This window comes from Choristoneura fumiferana, chromosome 12 (genome assembly GCF_025370935.1).
Source record: "Choristoneura fumiferana chromosome 12, NRCan_CFum_1, whole genome shotgun sequence".
Classification (NCBI taxonomy): domain Eukaryota; kingdom Metazoa; phylum Arthropoda; class Insecta; order Lepidoptera; family Tortricidae; genus Choristoneura; species Choristoneura fumiferana.
Window position 1 is genome coordinate 9671595 of NC_133483.1, and position 19973 is coordinate 9691567.

Sequence of the window (19973 nt, forward strand, 5' to 3'; positions counted from 1 at the left end):
ATAATATTAGATTAACCTAATCACTCGCTTTTAAATGTTATGCTAATACCGTATACGAAAGACAATCGCTATTATAGATTTTTGTTCACATGGGTTGTAGGCTAGTTTCCCGATGAATACATGCATGCATGTAGGCATTAGTACCTACTAGCGTACAACTAACCAGGTCCATCATATCAGGAATTTCCTTAGCTATTAATATTGTGTCTTTTGTATAGGTGTTGGGACATGTTTATTTTTTAAAATTCAAAAAAAGGCTTGCCATAAGCGTTTTCTACATCTTTATTAGGTTTTATTTGGCTTACGGCTGATTAACTTTTTCATAACCTTGCAAATTATATTTTTTTACGTAATTGACTATCTGCTCTGTCTCACAACATGTGATCTTAAAAATTGTCTAACTCTTGTTTTTGTGATTTTTTTATAGGAATTTGTGTGTTGTTTCTTTTTTTTATAAAGTGCGGCTCTTAAATTTCAATAAATGATGTTTACTGCAAAATTCTACGTTTTTAATTTATGTCAGCTTACTTAGGAATCACGAGCACCATGAGCTCTTGGACGAATAAGTAATGCTGCACTACGTACTATGGCTATAATCACTTATTATGCTACCTTCGCGAACGAACTTGCGGGCAGAGGCTGGTTAAATATAATATAAATACATTCTTATACTAACAACGGAGCCCTAAAAATAACGTAATTTAGTAGCCAATAACACAGACGTCACCAATCACGCAAAGTTGTTATTGTCATACAAATTAAATTTCTACGTATATCGATTGACTAATGACGTACAAATCACTGAATTAATACTACTTATATAAATTCAGGTGACTTTATGTTATAGTGTTATATTAACCTCTTTGAAGTGTGTAGTGTTGTGGTGCAGAAGGGTACGCAATGGAACCAAACGTAGAAAAATATGTTGACCAACTTCCTTGGTATTTTAAATCAGAGAGTGAGTATTTTCGGAGTGCTATAATTCTTCTCCATTATAATAGTTATTTATGCAACTGTATCATAATAAGGGCCATTGAGACACAAGTGCGAGTTTATGACATGATGCGAAGACGAATGTCATAATAGATACGCATGAGTGTCTCAATGGCTGATTATGAATAGTTGCATACATTACTTTTTATACGAGCTCAAACATAAACAATTGATAAATAATAATTTGCATGCATGCAATAAATGCATGCATTTTTCGTTTTTAAAGGTAGCAAATTACTGATCACTTCCATTGCCGGCTGTTTTATTTCTGGCAGCGTCATAATTTCTGCATCACTTAATTCACCAAAGTGACATATTCTCACAGATAAAAAGTCGTTTAAATAGTGAATAACTCTTTTATTTCTTTTAATTTTCAAAAACTCCGTGCAAAAGCAAAACAAATTCCGCTATTTTGAAACGTTTTTTTTTTCACTAATTACTACTAATATCTGCCCCGACACGGGAATCGAACCCGGGACCTCAAGCTTCGTAGTCAGGTTCTCTAACCACTAGGCCATCTGGTCGTCTGGTCGTCTGGTCGTATAATGTTAACATTCCTATAATATTAGCATTACCATAATTTCTGCTTTCCCGTTATGTTCACTTTTTTAAATAGGCTATAGTCTTGTTATGTTTGTTTTACCATAATGTCTGCTTTATTTTCAAATCAATGTTCTAAATGTAAAAGGTTTAATTGCTTGCATACTTACTCATTGATAACATAAATATCTATACCTAATATAAAATTACTGCTTTAGAACAAAATATTTTTCGTTCTCAACCGGTTTCGTACCCGAACGAAGGGATTTTCGTAGTTTAGTTTTTTACTAAAAATCAATGCTAATAAATGCGAAAGTAACTCAGTCTGTCTGTCTGTTACTCTTTCACGGCTAAACCGCTGAACCGATTTAGATGTAATTTGAAGACCATGATTGGAGACATTTTGGGAATAAGACTTTTCTGGAATGCCAACGTTATAAGAAGGCTGATATTTTGAGGTTGCAGACATTTTGAGAATAAGCACTTTCTGAAAAGCGAACATTATAATACAAAAACTGTCATTTTTGGAGATAGGCAATTTTAAATAGCTGACATTTTGAGAAGCTAAAATTATGCAAAGGACGTGTTGACATTCTGAAAAGCAGACATTTTGCGAAAAATACATTTTAGGAAAACGGATATTTCAGGCCTGAGCCATTAATTGATAAGCTGCCGAATCTAGAAATTTATATAAAACCTATGAAAGTTTTATGGACTGGAGGAATAAGAAACGCATTAATTCTTTCACAAAAATGACTATTTTTTCCTTGCAATCGAAGTGAATAATAGGGTTTTCATTTCGAAACTAAAAGTCAATATATACCCTTGAACAGATAGACTCCTTCGCTAAAGCTCGGGTGGCTAACCATCTCTCGGGTATATATTGGCTTATTTTAATCTCTCGATAAAAAATATACTATTTTTTTTCAATGTTTTTAACTTTAAAAATTGTTGTATTGCAGTTCAGTACATTGACGGTTGGTTCCTGATGGGAACACCAGGTCCAGTTATGGTGATATTATTTGCTTACCTGGTGTTTTCATTGAAAGTTGGCCCAGCTTTTATGGAAAACCGACCGGCGCTCAAACTCAAGATACCTTTACTCATTTACAACGTAGCCCAAGTATTGTACTCCGCCTACGTATTTTGGACTGTAAGTACCTACTAGCTTCTATAATTTCTTGGCAGCCTACCAAGAAAAGTACATTACTGCCGAGGCCAGGAAAAAGCAATTCGTTGATGAGTAGATTTTGACGGACGAAGCTACGCTTCGGATTTATGTATATCACTAGCACTTTATGACCGAGGATAGTCATGAAGTGCATTATCCGATATATCAATATGTATAATTATTAATGTATATTGGTTATTGATATGCGGGGTTTATTAAGGATTGGCATAATAGCACTTAGGAAACGCCAGTGTTGGCATGCGTAGCGCGCTTGACAGAGCCTGAGATCTGGACGCAGGAAAAGCGATTGTCAATTATTAGTTTGTAAAAGAAGTCTGGCCCAAGTCGACAAACCCAGGAACTGTTACGCGTTTCTAAAGTATTAACTAGGGTTTTCTTTAAGTTACTGTAAATCGTTGTGACAATTGCTTTACTAAGATTTCAGTGAATGAGTGTCATATTGTTTTGGTTTTATATAGACCACAATTAGTTATTTTGTTAGTTCTCCAAAATAGTTTCATGCACTGCCCAAATCCGGCTGGTTTGCCCACAACCCCACATGTTAGGGTCAGATCCCGCCTCTCTAAATCCTATCTTCCGACAAATACATAAATATTTACTCCGGTATCATGCATTAATTGTGTCTAATGAACACTTGTTGGAAAAAACAATACTAAGATTGGTTCTTTGGAATCTTTTTGTATTTTTTATTTCAATTCCAAATTTTTACTTTTACGGTCATCCCGTAAAACCTAAATTGAAAATAAAAACTGAAATATAGATGCACAGAAAAACCAGAAAAATAAGACCATCACTGGGGGTCGAACCCAGGTCCTCGGTATTCCGTACCACGTGCTATACCGCTACACCACTGATGGTCAACGGTACAGACACGAATTTCCCCTATGCACCTTATATCTCAGATTTTGTTTCTCGATGCGGCATAGGGGAAATTCGTGTATGTACCGTTGACCATCAGTGGTGTAGCGGTATAGCACGCGGTACGGAATACCGAGGACCAGGGTTCGATTCCCAGTGATGGTCTTATTTTTCTGGTTTTTCTGTGCATCTATATTTCAGTTTGTATTTTCAAAAACAATACCATCATCAAAATTTAGCCGTTATCCTTGTTTTAAGTTTAACAGTTTGATACACTTTGAATGTAGGTAGGTACTTAACTGAGCTTTACAGTAAATCGTGATTTATTCTCTTCCATGAAGAGGCCGTGATCTAAATACAAGTCTCACAATAGTTTTCTATTCTAACGTAAAAATTATTTACTTTGCTTTTTCCAGGGTATGACGATAATTCTCAAATACGGATTAGTCAGAAAAAAATGCATGATCGATGTTCCAGATGTTCAGTTAACGGTAAATATCATTCTGTGTATTTCATAAAAGAGCTATATTCAATCACACCCAAAGTTAGTAAGTATGTAATTTTTATTTGCAAAAATATTACATTAAGTACCCCTTACAGGGTGCGTGTTTTCTTGACTTGTCGAAGGCGTTTGATTTGGTGGCCTATGATTTGCTGTGGGATAAGCTGAGTAAAAAAACTGTACCAGCTGATTGCATTGCACTACTAAAATTTTGGTACGCTAACCAAATCAATCTGATAATGTGGGCAGGAGAATGGTCTGATGAATACGGACTTGAGTGTGGTGTTAGACAGGGAGGATTAACGTCTCCAGTCCTCTTTAATTTGTACATAAATGGGTTGATTGAGAAGCTTAGCAGCCTACATGTCGGATGCATGCCATATAGACGGGGTAGCTGTCAATAACATAAGTTATGCGGATGACATGGTGCTGCTGGGCCCCTCAATCAACTCCATTAGGCGTATGATTGTGAGAGTTATGCCGAGCAACACGGTATCAGGTACAATGCCCAAAAGATGGTCGTTTTTAAGGCCCGTAAATACAATCCACAAAGTGTAAGCATCTGCGATACCGTTGAGCGGTGTAGCTCTCAAAGTAGTAGATTTCAATACCTAAAATTTTAACAATCAATAACTCTATCTTGGCATGGTAAGAAGCTGCCTAAGCCTAAACCAACCGAAAAGATCCAGGAAAAACCTGGTAAATAATAATGAGCTGCCTCAAATATCAGAACACAGTCGCTCCGCTAATTCCTGCACAACAGAATCATTAAATGAAATTATTACCTCCGACGCAGAAACTGGGATTAAATACAGAAGATTGCAAAACAAATTGAAAGAGATGCTAGTCAGCAAACCCAGAAGTAAAGAAAGCTATTTAAGCAAAGAGACACTAGAACTATTAGACGAAAGAAGAACACTAATATCAAATAAAGGGGACAAAGAAAGACGCCAAAAAATTGCAAACCTTAGCAAGGAAATTAAGGAGAATATGAGGAGAGATCGCAAGGAGAAAATACATAGAGTTTTGGAAGAAAATATAAAAAGAACAGGAGGAACAAAAAAGGCTATGAAACAACTAAGCAAACATGGGAAAGAATGGATATCGAAACAAAAGCAAAGCGAATCTTACTTAACTAATCGACTCTCAATACAGAAATTAGCAACGGAATATTACCGCTTATTGTATTCTGATAAATTCGATCTAGGGTTGGCTACAATTCCGGAAGTAAACGAATCAAAAGAAAACAAAGTAGACGAAGTGCCAGAAATCCTTGCTTCAGAGGTATTCAAGGCAATAAAATTCCAAAAACTCGAGAAAGCTCCAGGGCCGGACAAGATACCTAATGAAATGCTCAAGGGAACCTTAGAGGAAATCAGTCCTGTGCTGGCAAAACTTTTTAATGAAATCATACAAACAAGGCAAATTCCAGAAGAATGGACCGAGTGTCACATAATTTTATTACATAAAAAAGGCCCTAGAGACGAGATTGGGAACTATAGGCCAATTTCTCTAATATCAAACATTTATAAAGTACTTGCTAAAGTGATCCTGGAAAGAATATCATTAACACTACACGAAAGCCAACCCGTAGAGCAGGCAGGATTCAGAAAAGACTTCAGCACAATAGATCACATTCACACAATAAAACAGTTGATACAGAAGTATAACGAATATAATAAACATATCTACTTGGCGTTTATAGATTACTCAAAGGCGTTCGACAGCCTCAGACACCAATACATATGGCGGAGCCTTGAACAACAAGGGACCCAGAGCAACTATATAGAATTACTTAAGAGTATATACAAATCTAGCAAGGCCAGTATTTAGGCCGACGTTAGGTGTTCGGACATAAAAACTGGGTTCGATTTACTATCAAAACTTGGTGTTAAAAACATTATTATAGGTGCGTTTCCCTATTCTGCTTCTCTAAATAAATCCAATAATCATTTATATCGTTTAAACAAATTATTGTTTAAGATGACGAGCCGTCATAGTGACGTTTTATTTTTTGACACTAATAATGTTATTAGTGACTACCGACTGACCCCCGACAAGCTTGCTAAATCCTTAGCATGTTATATTAATTCCGTATTCGGAAATCACCCCCCCTCCCCCGGCCCTGTTAGGACGACACCTTCAAGCGCGAATGTGTCTTTAAACTACCTACACCGACAATAGAGAAGCAAAGTAGTCTATCATTTCTACATCAAAATATAAATCGCTTCACTGGCAAAATATTAGATTCAGAATTACTCTCTGAAAAGTTAAACTTACATATTATCTGCTTAACAGAAACCTGGCTAAAAAAAGATTCAATGCAATTTAATGTACAAAATTATGCAATAGCCAGCGCCTTCTGCAGAGAATCTGCAGCAGGTGGCGGGTCTCTCATATTAGTGAAAAATGGTTCAAAGTTCAAAGAACGCAAAGACCTGTCCAGCCTTTCTGTTGAACGTGTATGCGAGATCGCTTCTGCGAAAACGAAACAGTATTTAATTTTATGTATATATAGACCACCAAACTCGAGTATTCCTTTGTTTATAAATACTATGGAAGATGTTCTAAGAAAAATCAGTAAAACGACTAGTTTATTTCTGTTTTAAAATCTTTTAATTTAAATTTCTTATTTAATGAACCCACCAGAGTCACAACCACTTCGACCACATGTATTGACAACATTTGCTTAACTTGTAAGTATTTAGAAAAAGCTGTTATCAGTGGAGTACGATCGGGTCACAAAACTCAAACAGTGAAGTTACCTCGGGCTAGGGGCGGTGTTAATCAAACCATAGAAATTAGGCCGTTGAACAAACAAAAACTTGACCGTCTCAAAACAAACATCGCGCAAAAAGTAAACAATTTAAAAGTAAATACTAAAAATCCAAACGAAAATTTCAAAATTTTGTTAAATACTGTATGCGAGGAATACGATAAAACGTGTAGTAAAAACGTATTAAAATAGGAAACAAACTATCATTCAATGAATGGGCTACACCCGGAATACGTAGGAGTAGGGACGTCTTATATGATCTTTATGATAAGAAATCGTGTATTGCTGATGAACGTTTCCACCAGTATGTCAGGGATTATTCAAAATTATTCAAAATTATATGTAATAAAGCAGCCCATGTAACTAATAAAATTAAGTCCTCTGATGATAAAATTAAAACAGTTTGGAAAATTATAAATACTGAAACCGGTCGACGTAAGAACGGCGCTAGTATTATTTCACGAAAAACTATTTCACGAACGACTTTATCACGAAAACTTTATCACGAAAAACTTTATCTCGAATTGACTTTACCACTAAAGACTTTTTCACGAAATCTTTACCACTAAAGACTTTATCACGAAAATTTAATCACGAACAGACTATATCACGAAAAGACTTTTCCACGAGAAGACTTTATCACGAAAACTTAATCACGAACATACTATATCACGAAAAGACTTTCCCACGAATAGACTTTATCACGAAAAATGTTTGTTACTTCTTCACGCTGAAACGGCTTGACGGATTTAGATGAAATTTGCCAAAAAGTTAGTTTATTATCTGGATTAAAACATAGGATACTTTTTGACCCGATTTTCCCACGGGATACTCAGGGATAAAATCCCAAAATAACAACCGCTGGGCGTAGAGCCCTGAAATTTAGTATGTAGGTAGCTAAACCTCTGGAATAAGTTACTTTTTATCCCGATATTCCCACGGGATAGGGATAAAATCTTCAATCATCAAACATACAAACACACCCACTTTCACATTTATAATATTAGTATGGATTTATATGTGGATGTTTATCTCACGCCTAAATTCATTTTAGACGTGTATTATATTGTACGATATATGTATGTGTAGGTGTATTTTTGTTGCGTTTTAATATTCTGAAATAAGGTTGCCTTGAAGAGACCGCTCTTAAGCGCTAAGACTGCCTATTGCTTTTTTCTCTCATTGTACCTGTTTTCTGTATAGCTTACTATTTCTGGTGTACAATAAAGAGTAATTGTATTGTATAGGTAGGTGAGTTAAAATTAGTTTGAAATAAGTTTAAAAATTCAGTGAATTAGCGCATAATTAGTAGCCAGGACCAGACACAATAGACTTTTAAATCAGCCCTAAAAAGCGCCTTCGTTGTTTTGTTTGTGAAATTATAATGTGCGGATTAAAGTACCTACACGAGTAGAAAAAACGTATTATTAGACTTACTCGTTAACTTGTAAAGCCTACCTACTTTGCTGATCTTTCCATCTGCCTGCAAAAACACGCATTTTTCTATTTTTTTAAAGTGAAAACAACGGTTTTTGAGACATCATTGCAGTTTTCCTATTGCCTTCATCTTTTTTAGGGTTCCGTACCTAAAGGGTGCCAACGGGACCCTATTACTGAGACTCCGCTGTCGATGAGACAATTAGTTAAAATGCTTGAAAATACATATATTATTATTTATTTTATTTTAATTTATCACGAAAAATGTTTGTTACTTCTTCAAGCTGAAACGGCTAGACGGATTTGGATGAAATTTGGCAAAAAGTTAGTTTATAATCTGGATTAAAGCATAGAATACTTTATAACGTTTCAAACTTTCGTGATTCTCACTGATAGTCAAAATACCATAACGGGACTTATCACGCTATTTTTACACGAGTAATATTTATCTCGACGTTAGACTCTAGGAGTAGGGTCTACTCATGACCACGGCAACTGTAACGTTGCCGAAACGTCGAGGTAAATATTACTCGTGTAAAAATAGCGTGATAAGTCCCGTTATGGTATTTTGACTATAAGATACTTTATATCCCAATACTCCCACTGGATAGGGATAAAATCTTTTAATAATAACCGCTGGGCTTAGATACATGAAATTTGGTATGTAGGTAGCTGGACGTCTGGAATAACGCATAAGTGACTATTCGACCCGATATTGGGATACTTAGGGATAAAATCTTGAAAAACAACCACTGGGTTTAGAGCCTTAAAATTTGATATGTAGGTAGCTGGATGTCTAGAATAACACATAGATGACTTTTTGACCCGATATTCCCACAGGATACCTTGGGATAAAATTTCGAAATAACAACCGCTGAGTTCAGAGCCATTCAATTTGGTATGTAGGTAGCTGGACTTCTGGAATAACACATAGGCTACTTTTTATCCCGATATTCCCACTGGATAGGGATAAAAACTTCTTTACGCTGAAATGGCTGGACGGATTTGGATGAAATTTGGCAAAAAGTTAGTTTATTATCTGGATTAAAACAAAGAATACTTTATATCCCGATATTCCTACGGGATAGGGATAAAATCTCGAAATAACAACCGCTGGGCTAAGAGTCATGAAATTTGCTATGTAGGTAGTTGGACGTCTGGAATAACACAAGCGACTATTTGAACCGATATTCTCACGGGATACCCAGGGATAAAATCTCGAAATAACAACCGCTGGGCTTAGAGCCATGAAATTTGGTATGTAGGTAGCTGGACCTCTGGAATAACACAAAGGTTACTTTTATCCCTATTTTCCCACGGGATAGGGATAAAATCTTTATACTAAATAGTGTTATTGACAATTTATATTGCGATTATTGATTAAAATTGCTTTTTTCTGTTACTAATCTATCTATTTCCTTTATTATCCGGGCTGCTATAAAAAAAACCTAACATCGAAGGCTAAGGCGGGAGCTACGCTCCGCTTCGCTCCCCGCCTTAGCTTTCTGAACCTAACCTATCCGAGTCGCTTCTGCTCCGAACCGTCTTTTATGGCTCTAAGCCCAGTGGTTGTTATTTCGACATTTTATCCCTGGGTATCCCGTGGGAGTATCGGGTCAAAAAGTTAGCTACGTGTTATTCCAGACGTCCAACTATCTACATAGCTAATTTCATGTATCTAAGCCTAGCGGTTGTTATTTCGAAATTGTATCCCTATCCCGTTTGAATATCGGAATAAAAAGTATTCTATGTTTTAATCCAGATTATATACTAACTTTTTGCCAAATTTCATCCAAATCCCTATAGCCGTTTCAGCGTGAAGAAGTTTCAAACATTTTTCGTGATAAAGTCTATTCGTGATATAGTTTTCGTGATAATTTTTTTTCGTGATAAAGTCTAATAGTGATATAGTCTATTCGTGATTAAGTTTTCGTGATAAAGTAGTTCGTGAAAAAGTTTTCGTGATATGGTCTTTTCGTGATAAAGTCCATTCGTAATAAAGTTTTTTCGTGATAAAGTCGTTCGTGAAAAAGTTTTTGTGATTAAGTACTGAAACGCGTAAGAACGCGGAGTCCTCTATATCATTAAAGATTAACAACGTATTAGAAACGGACGCGGTTAAAGTAGCTAACGAGTTTAATACCTACTTCTCTAAAATCCCCATCGAAACGACAAAATGTCTCGCGTCTTCCTCAAAGTTAGCTGAATCGCTCTTAAAACAAAATGTAGCTATTCCAAACTTAAGTAATTTTAAATTCACGCATGTCTCTCCCCTGTGACATCATTAAGACTTTTAGATTATTGAAAGTAAAAAAAACGGAAGACTTGTGGGGCAGTTAAGGTTCTACATTCCATTTTAGATGTCGTTGCTCCAACTTTAGCATTTATTTTTAATAGCTGTATAGATGAAGGCGTATTTCCAGATTTGATGAAAGTTCCTATTATTAAATCAGGTGATAAAGATAATCCTTCTGATTATCGTCCTGTGTCCATCCTATCAGCGTTTAGCAAAATATTCGAAAAAATAATGCTGACGCAAATGATCTCGCATTTTAATACCCATAAAATCATGCATCCACAGCAGTTCGGATTCACAAAAGGCAGGTCTACTACAGACGCGGGTCATAGTTTAGTTAAATTCATATTGCAAGCTTGGGAGGAATCACATGACGCTATAGGTGTATTCTGCGACCTTTCGAAAGCTTTTGATTGTGTGGATCATGATACTTTAATTTGTAAGTTAAATTTTTATGGCATTCGTGGCCTCGCTTTAGAACTCATTAAATCTTACCTCACACAAAGAAAGCAAAAGGTAGCGATTAACGGAACAGTATCGGAGGGATCTGTGGTCGAAATGGGAGTGCATCAAGGCATATCTTATTTATGTAAATGACCTTACTTATATGGTAAGCCAAAAGTCGGGTATAGTTATGTTTGCTGACGACACGTCTTTACTGTTCAAGGTTAGTAGAAAAGATACCGACTTCATTGAGCCAATGAAACCTGTCCGTGATATCCGCATGGTTTGCTGCCAATAATTTGTTACTAAATCCTAAGAAAACTAAATGTATTAAATTCTCGTTGATAAATTCATCTAGCTCGAATTCAGTTTCTAATATAAAGTTAAATGGTCAAACTATTGAATTTGTAAAATCAACAGTATTTTTAGGAATAACGCTCGATTCTAAACTACAGTGGGGACCTCACGTCACAGCAATCGCGGGTAGATTGAGCTCTGCTGCTTTTGCAGTTTGGAAAATACGGCAGCTAACCGATGTGGCGACGGCACGGTTGGTGTATTTTTCTTACTTTAACAGCATTATTTCGTACGGCCTTATTTTATGGGGATCTGCTGCAGACATTGAGTAAATTTTTATCTTACAAAAGAGAGCAATTAGAGCAATTTATAATTTGAAGACGCGTGAATCTTTAAGATCTTTTTTTAAGGAAACAGATATCCTAACCCTGCCGTCGCTTTATGTTTTTGAAATAATCATGTATGTTAGGAAGAACATATGTGATTTTCCCACTAACGTCGATAAGCCAAAGGCTACTAGAAACACAGGGAAGCTTAAAGCTCCATCTTACAGACTGGCTAAAACCAAAAAGTCTTTTCTGGGAAATTGCATACGTTTTTATAATAAAATTCCAAAAAAATATTATAAATTAAACTGATACAAAATTCAGATCTATTGTCAAGAAGACATTAATATCAAAGGCGTATTATAAAGTTAATGATTATATCATGGACAGGGATATTTGGAAAGAGTTCCGATCCGCATTAGCGATCCCTTCAAATAGCGAACCTACTGTGTTAAAAATAAAGTTGTGTTAAATACTTGTGATGTATACATATCATTTAATAATATTGTAAATCTGTTTTAAAAAAAAAAATATACCTCGTTGAGTTTCTTGCCGGATTCTTCTCAGCAGAGGTTTTTCCGAACCGGTGGTAGATTTTTTTGACATTCATAAGTGCTTGTTATAGCCTAAATTGAATAAAGATATTTTTTTGACTTTGACTTTGACTTTGAGTATTAAACTAGAATCAACAGGAGAATCATTTCCTATCAAAAAGGGCGTACGCCAAGGCGATCTTCTCTCACCTATGCTATTTAACGCCGTACTCGAGCACATCTTTAGACAGCTAAACTGGGACCACTTAGGTCTGAACATTAATGGAGCTCGCCTAAACCACCTAAGATTTGCCGATGATCTGGTGCTTCTTGAAGAGAATCCAGCAGCAATAGAACAAATGATGCAGAGCCTAGCAAATATAAGTAGAGAAGGTGGTCTGGAAATCAGTGCAATGCCAGTAAAACAAAATTGATTTCAAACTCAAGGGAAATAGACGTTATGGTAGATGGCAATAAGATCGAATATGTCAAAGAATATATTTAATTAGGACAGATAATATCCCCTACAGATGTAATGATAAAGGAAATAAACAGGCGAGTGGCCCAAGGATGGAGAAAATACTGGTCACTAAAGGAAATAGTGAAAAGTAAGGATCTAGGCAATCACATAAAAAAGAAAACATTCGAGACCTGCATTCTGCCAGTTCTTACTTATGGCTGTGAAACTTGGTCAACAACACTCCACCACAGGGAACGGCTAACAAATTGCCAACGTGCCATGGAAAGAAGCATGCTAGGGTTAAAAATCAAAGACAGAGTCAGGAACGTAGACATGAGAACAAGGACAAAACTCACAGACATTCTTACCCGGATAGACGTCCAAAAATGGAGATGGGCTGGACATTTGTTACGCCACCCCATTAACAAATGGAGCAAGCAAGTCACCCTCTGGCAACCAAGAGACGGTAAAAGAGGTAGGGGTCGTCAAGTCAGGAGATGGGAAGATGACTTGAAACAGATAGCGGGACCATTCTGGCTGAGAGTGGCAAGGGACAGGACCCATTGGAAGGAATTGGAGGAGGCATATGCCAAAAGGCACACCGAACTTAGGGACCTCTTGTAACCCTATGTTTAGGAATGAAAGGCTATTATTATTATTATTATTACTCTATCTTTATTACTTTACATTAAGATTGATTGAATTTGATCTGGATTGATGGAATTGCATAATTTTTGTATTTTAAATAGTAATTTCTGATCTATTTATACCTAGCCATTCAATGATCGTTGCAAGTGTATTATTTATTTCGTTCTCATATGTGTTGGGAGTTGGACGCTCTAATTAAGCATGTGCTGTCATCAGCAAACAATACCATATGATAATTTATATGCGCAGGCAAGTCATTAATAGTCAAAATAACATATACTTACGGGACTTATCATGCTATTTTTACACAAGTAATATTTACCTCGACGTTTAGGCAACCCGAAACCCCCGAAGTCCCGTATATGGTATTTTGACTATGAGTGAGAATCACGAAAGTTTAAAACGTTATAAGTCATTAATATACAATAAAAATAGAAGGGGTCCCAAGATACTTCCTTGAGGCACACCATGGAGCTGCGATCTAAATTTGGAGTAGTAGATAATTTCTTGCAATGTTCTATCACAGATTCTTTAAGTGCATTGCATTATATTGTGTAAGTACGATTCTAATTATTTAAAAGAAACTCCTTTCATTCCATAGCGTTCCAACTTTTATAGTAATATATTATGATCGACAAAATCGAACGCTTTCGTCATGTCCGTGTATATTTCGCTAATAGGGGTTCTTGTATCCGTACATTTTGTAACCATTTCTATTAATTGAAAGCAAGGTTAATATATATTTTTTATTTACATTCCAGGCAACATCGGCCTTCCATTATTACTTAATGGCCAAAGTTTCTGAACTTCTGGATACCGTGTTTTTTGTGCTTCGCAAGAAGAAGACCCAAATTACTTTCCTTCACGTTTATCATCACACATTGATGGTGGCTGCTACATGGGGAATGTTGAAGTATAACCCCACCTACGTGATTATACTGATTGGGACCATTAACTCTTTTGTACATATACTCATGTACGCATATTACGGATTATCAGCTTTTCCAAGTCTCGACAAATATTTGTGGTGGAAGAAATACCTCACTGCGTTTCAATTGGTAATTATATTTTCCAAAAGTTATTAATTAACTAGTTAGAAAATAATATTATCCAAATTGTTAGAGCAATATTTTTGAATTTAATAAGATAGTTATATAGAACACTTCTTGTAACATTAAAATATTATAACATTATTTTAAACTATTATGATCTTAATAAATTCGTTTGCCCGGTAGTATTTGGCCAAATGATCATTTCACCTTATTTTTCTCGGTCGAAAATAAATTCCGAAATATTTACGTAATTATGATACTTAAGTTAAACAGCACTTGATTTTAAAACAATCCTGAAAGGTTGCTAGCTATAGTTTTTTGAACAAGAAATGTTCATTATAACTATCTTATTAAATTCAAAAATATTGCTCTAACAATTTGGATCGAATTCTGTAAACATTCAAAAGCTTTATCTTCCAACTTGATCTTAAAGCTTTTCTTTTCGACGGAATACAAAAAACGACGAGAAAAGGTTGGTATTTAATTCATTTTATTAAGTGAAACGCACATTCGGCTAAACATTACATCAAAACAATCGATAGTCGTAACATTACACGTGTTTTATTTTCTTTACAGATTCAATTTGGAATAATGATTGTCCACGCAGCAGTTGCCACTGCCGTATCGGAATGCACGCCGTCATACATTTTACTGTTTACTATTTTCTTTAACGTACTATTAATGATATACCTCTTCAGTGATTTTTACTTAAAATCATATGTTAAAAAAGAAGATAATATTCAAGTTAAAAGTAAAAACGGTCACTTGAAATTGAATACAAATGGTTTTTCCCATCGGACTAATAAAGACAGTTAACTTTAGCACAAAAACAATTGAATTACATCTTAAATATCTAAGCATTAAGTACGAGTAAATCCTCCCATAGTATTACTTCATATGCCTAGCCTCTAGTTGCGTGGAACCCGTAGAAAGAGAGAAGCGTGAGTTAAGTACTCTTTGGAGAGTAATCTTTGGATGCATCCTTGGAGTAAGTATACAGTCGAACAAACAGACAAGACATTTCTTTTAAATTGTCAACTCCTTTAAATTTTTGCAAGCTTTTATTTTTTTTACATAATAAATGATTTAAACAATAAAAACTTAATAATAATAATGAAAAACTAATATAAATCTAAAAAAGGCCCCTGTGGCATGGTTCCAAGAATGCTGGCAGCATTTCCTCGCTGTATGACGATGCCAAGACGCTGAGCGAGGAAGCTGCCAGCCCTCTTGTCTCCGGTGGCGTCGACCAGTCTCTTTGGCAGCTGAAGAGTTCCCTTGCGCCAGGGCCCCACGAACCGAGCGTCTCGACGCCGAAGGCAATTGACAACTTCGGCCGCCTCGGCCGCTGCGCCGGCCCTGTGTATTGTACCGTTGAGATCCTTTAAATTATATTTGAGCGAAGTATGTTTTGATCAAATTTTAAAATTTCATTCTATAATGACACATTATTTTAAAGACCCAAGCTAAGATTTCGACGCAATCACGAATAACATTAGGAACTATGTTTTCTGTCACTTAAATTTAGATTTTTCACTAAACTGCGATATCCTAATTATAATATCTATCCCTAAGAAATATATTAGTCATCATATTAATCAAAACTGTCTCCCAGTATGAAGCATCAGATTAATGTTAATATGTAACTTAAATAATAGATTGATCACTTTTTTTATACCCTGAATGTAAGATCTGTCCTCTAAAAATAAGTCACGGCCTGCAATAATATATTTGTACCTAAAACAATAGATCTGTCACCTAATAAATAGATCAGTTCCTTAATTCGATGCTTTGAATTCTACTAAGGTAGGTCTGGTTAGGTACGACGACGAGCGAAGCGAGGAGGAGTGTTAGGTAGAACTGCGACCCTCAGCGCGCGAGCCGAGCGAGCGAAGTGAGCGTGCCGCGGTAGCGGCCAGCGAAGTGCCAGAACCGAAAATTTCTTGCTAATACTTGTATGATAAAAACGAATTTTTGTAGTAGGTAGGTACTTGAATCTTGGATGTTTGTATGTATTTAAGTATATATGTATCCATTGTTTAGCACCCATAGAACAAGCTTTGCTTAGTTTGGGTTGCGTCAATTGGTGTAATTTGTGAGAACATATCATTATTATAGGTTTAAAGATCATTTATTCTCATTAAGAATTTACAATTCACTTATTATGAGAACTTAAAATTAAACATGTATGTTTATAATGAGCGAGAACATAAAAAGGGGGTAGGTAACAATACAACACTCCGACAGCATTCTGCCGATACTTATTGCTAGTGCAGGTAAGATCCGTGCGCCGCGCCGAGTTGTAAACAAGACAACGAAACTCCGAGCTTATTATCATTTCATTAATTGTAATACATAATAAAATATGTCATATCGTTAAATTTCAGTTCAATTATTTGATGATGATCAATATTATTTTCCAGTGATTATAATTAATTTTAGGTAGCCATTTCTATATTGTTTGGAGATTCAGTTTTAGTGACACATTTATTATTTTGAAAACCAATATAATTATTTGATGATCAATATTTCCAATATATAATGACAAGGAATTATATTGTAATAAAGTAATAAAACTATGATATCAATCAAATTACATGTTTTTTTTTGTGTTTTATTAATGGAAACCCTAACCCTAAAACAGACATTTTTTATACATAATATCAAATTATTATTTATAATCATATATCATAATAGCATATTTTGATTTATATAATACATATAGATGCATATAATTACTGATCTGAATTTGGCACACATGTAGATAAAGTATCATACAAGTGCACTAAGTATGGATTTTTCGAAATTCCCTTGGCATAAGGAAATATTTAACTTTGTATGCTTCTTTGTTTGTTTGGGGGAATCTCTGGAAAATGTGAGCTGATTTAAAAAATCTATTAGTGAAAGCTTTTTAAAAATCAATACCCGAAATAATAGAAGCCTGTTTCAATTCAATCGCGGACAGTGTTGAATTCACTTATTCCTATCCCGCAGGAACAATCCTATGCCGCGTAGGTACGAAGTCGCGGGCAAAAGAAACACGAGATGTGAAACAGGGGTTCAAAGTTTGTACGAATTATGATTATGTAGGTTGATTTTTAAATTCAAAAATTTGCAAATATAATCCTCCGAAAAATCAATTAAAACACGAAAATAAAGATCGTAGAAAGTAAATCTGTGTTACCTCAAATTTAACGCGAGCAAAGCCATGGGCAAATGCTAGTATAATATACGTCTGTGGAAGAAATATTGAGGCACCAAAGTTTGTATGGAAGACGACGCACCTTTAGGATATCACTTTGTATAAAAAAATCTATCCCGGCTCTCCCCTTTACCTCGTAGTGATTATTTTCTATTTAAATTACTATTTACGGATTTTTTCGACATGTGATTAGTTAGATAGTCTGAAAATGACGGTCAAACAAACAATGTGCAAACGATGCAATTTTGTTTTCCTATGCTCGTGTAAAGGCGCAATGGTACATAATCCATAACATAGTTAAGATAGGGTGTGGTGGGAGTGCGCGGGATGAGGTGACGCGGGATCGGGGATGCGCGTGACCTGCTCGCCTCGCTGCAAACTGATATACCTAAGTTACTTTACTTTTTGCAAGCTGATATAAGTTAGGTAAATTCTATTTGTAAAGGGATACAAAGTTAAAAAATAATGTTTTTGGTGGGTTATGTTGTACTTTACTTCAAGCAACATTGAGCTGTGAACATACAACGCTGAGTTATAGGACTTTACAAGTTCATGTATATCATATCAGTTTACACCAAGAGATATTATGGGTGCTCCAGGGGTGCACCATGATATAACTGAACTTGTATCATCTAACACATAATTATTTACTCATATTAGACATTTCAATAGGTACAACTAACAGGTTTTTCGCGATTTTCTTCGAACTTACAATATTTACCGAAGAACACTAAATGCACGTTTATAGAATATATTTTTATGAATAAATAAATAGTAAATTCAATAATTTCAGGCAACTTGATCCATCTATTTTACGCGGCTTGCGTGTCACAGTCGACCGTATGTTACACTGACAGCGCCTAGACAGCGCGCTAAAACAGACAGAGACGTCTTAGAGTTGCCCTTACAACTTTTTTTTTAGTTTTTTTGCAAATAGCAGTAGGTAATGCAATCACGAGTACTTTTAACTGACTTCAAAAAAAGGAGGAGGTTATCAATTCGGTTGTATTATCTTTTTTTTATACACCTAAAGCAAGTTTGTTCTTCAAGTTTGTCTGTGCCCGGATTTAATTTTGGTTTAAATGTGCTTCTAGATTTGTCAAAAACTGGTCTACTTACAGAATCATGATGCTCGGTCATCTTACGCTGTACCTTTCGTATGTTGTCCAGTGCTGTTGCGTGTGTGATCAAAGTTTCAACATCAGGGCAGCAGTGTACTGCTAATGGCGTTGACCACCGCGTATCTTGTATTCCTTCCAAAATAAGTGAGACTCGATCTGGTTCTGTAATCATACTGGGAGACTTTTCTAGCATTGCATTTTTAACATAAATGTACTCTGTAATGGTTTCAGTAGTGCGAAGTGTGCGTCTACTTTGATATTGAATGAATTCGGCAAAGGACATTTTAATTTTAAACCGATCTACTATTTCTTTTTTCCATTCAGACCATGACTCTATTTTCTTACCACATACTGTGTTCCAATTATGAGCTGGACCTCTCAATCTCATTGATGCATTCACCATTGTTAAATTATCAGACCAATTAGCTAAAGCGGCAATACGTTCTACCTGTTTAATCCATTCTGTGGCATTTTCGGAACGGTTACCTCCGAAAAGCGGTATGGCGTTACTTGTATCACTTGTGGAAAAGACTTGAAATGTTGGTGAAATGTTTTGTGCAATTACTTGTTGAGTTTGAGCTAATTGACATAATATATCATTTAAATTTGCGTTTGTTGACGTACCTGTGTTGTTTACCTGGTTTTGTTGTTCGAGAATGCGAATTTGTTGTTTCATGTTTTCGATTTCACACAATTGCGATTCTCGCCTTGTTCTTTCCTGTTTCAACGTTTCAATTGTGCCATCGTTGATTTTTTGTTGGTTATCTTCGATGATTCGAGCTATAATGTCCCTCTTTGTGCCTGACACTGGTAAATATCTGAATCTTAATTCTTCCCTCAACTGCGTGACTGTAAAATCTTGATAGTCGTCTTCATGTAGACTGTCCATGCTGAAATTTTGTTTATTTATCGTGCTGAAAAAGAAAATTATACCCGAACGTGGTATTTGCAACGTGTAAGGTAGCGTAACGTGCCGCGAGCAAAAGTTGGCATGAAACGTATGCACAACTTAATCTTCTTTCATCTGCTTTGATTATACGTGTTTTCTTGAAATAAATGTTTATTCACATTGCACAGCTAGTATACTTTCAATTAATAGCTTTTGTTTTTCAAACTATTGACACTTTATATATTTAAATTATTATTTTTTTGTCGCAGCGCCATGATAGGTGGCTTAATTAAAAATCAGACATCTTGGAAGTGTTCTTTATTTGTCTCCTTCACTCATCTACAATTATGAGAATCTTGCTATCTCTGTCGGTATTGCCTTACATTGTTACCCAGAACTCCGTCATT

At 35.6% G+C, this 19973-nt stretch overlaps 1 protein-coding gene across 1 annotated transcript; it reads left to right on the forward strand.

Annotated features, from left to right (window-relative positions):
* The first annotated feature begins 849 nt into the window (after positions 1–849).
* On the forward strand, positions 850–16957 carry LOC141433265 (very long chain fatty acid elongase 2-like). The gene is made up of 5 exons (XM_074095229.1): positions 850–958; positions 2496–2686; positions 4000–4074; positions 14064–14360; positions 14931–16957. The coding sequence occupies exons 1-5, from the start codon at positions 901–903 to the stop codon at positions 15168–15170; spliced, it is 861 nt and encodes a 286-aa protein (XP_073951330.1). The 5' UTR covers positions 850–900; the 3' UTR covers positions 15171–16957.
* Positions 16958–19973: the final 3016 nt, after the last annotated feature.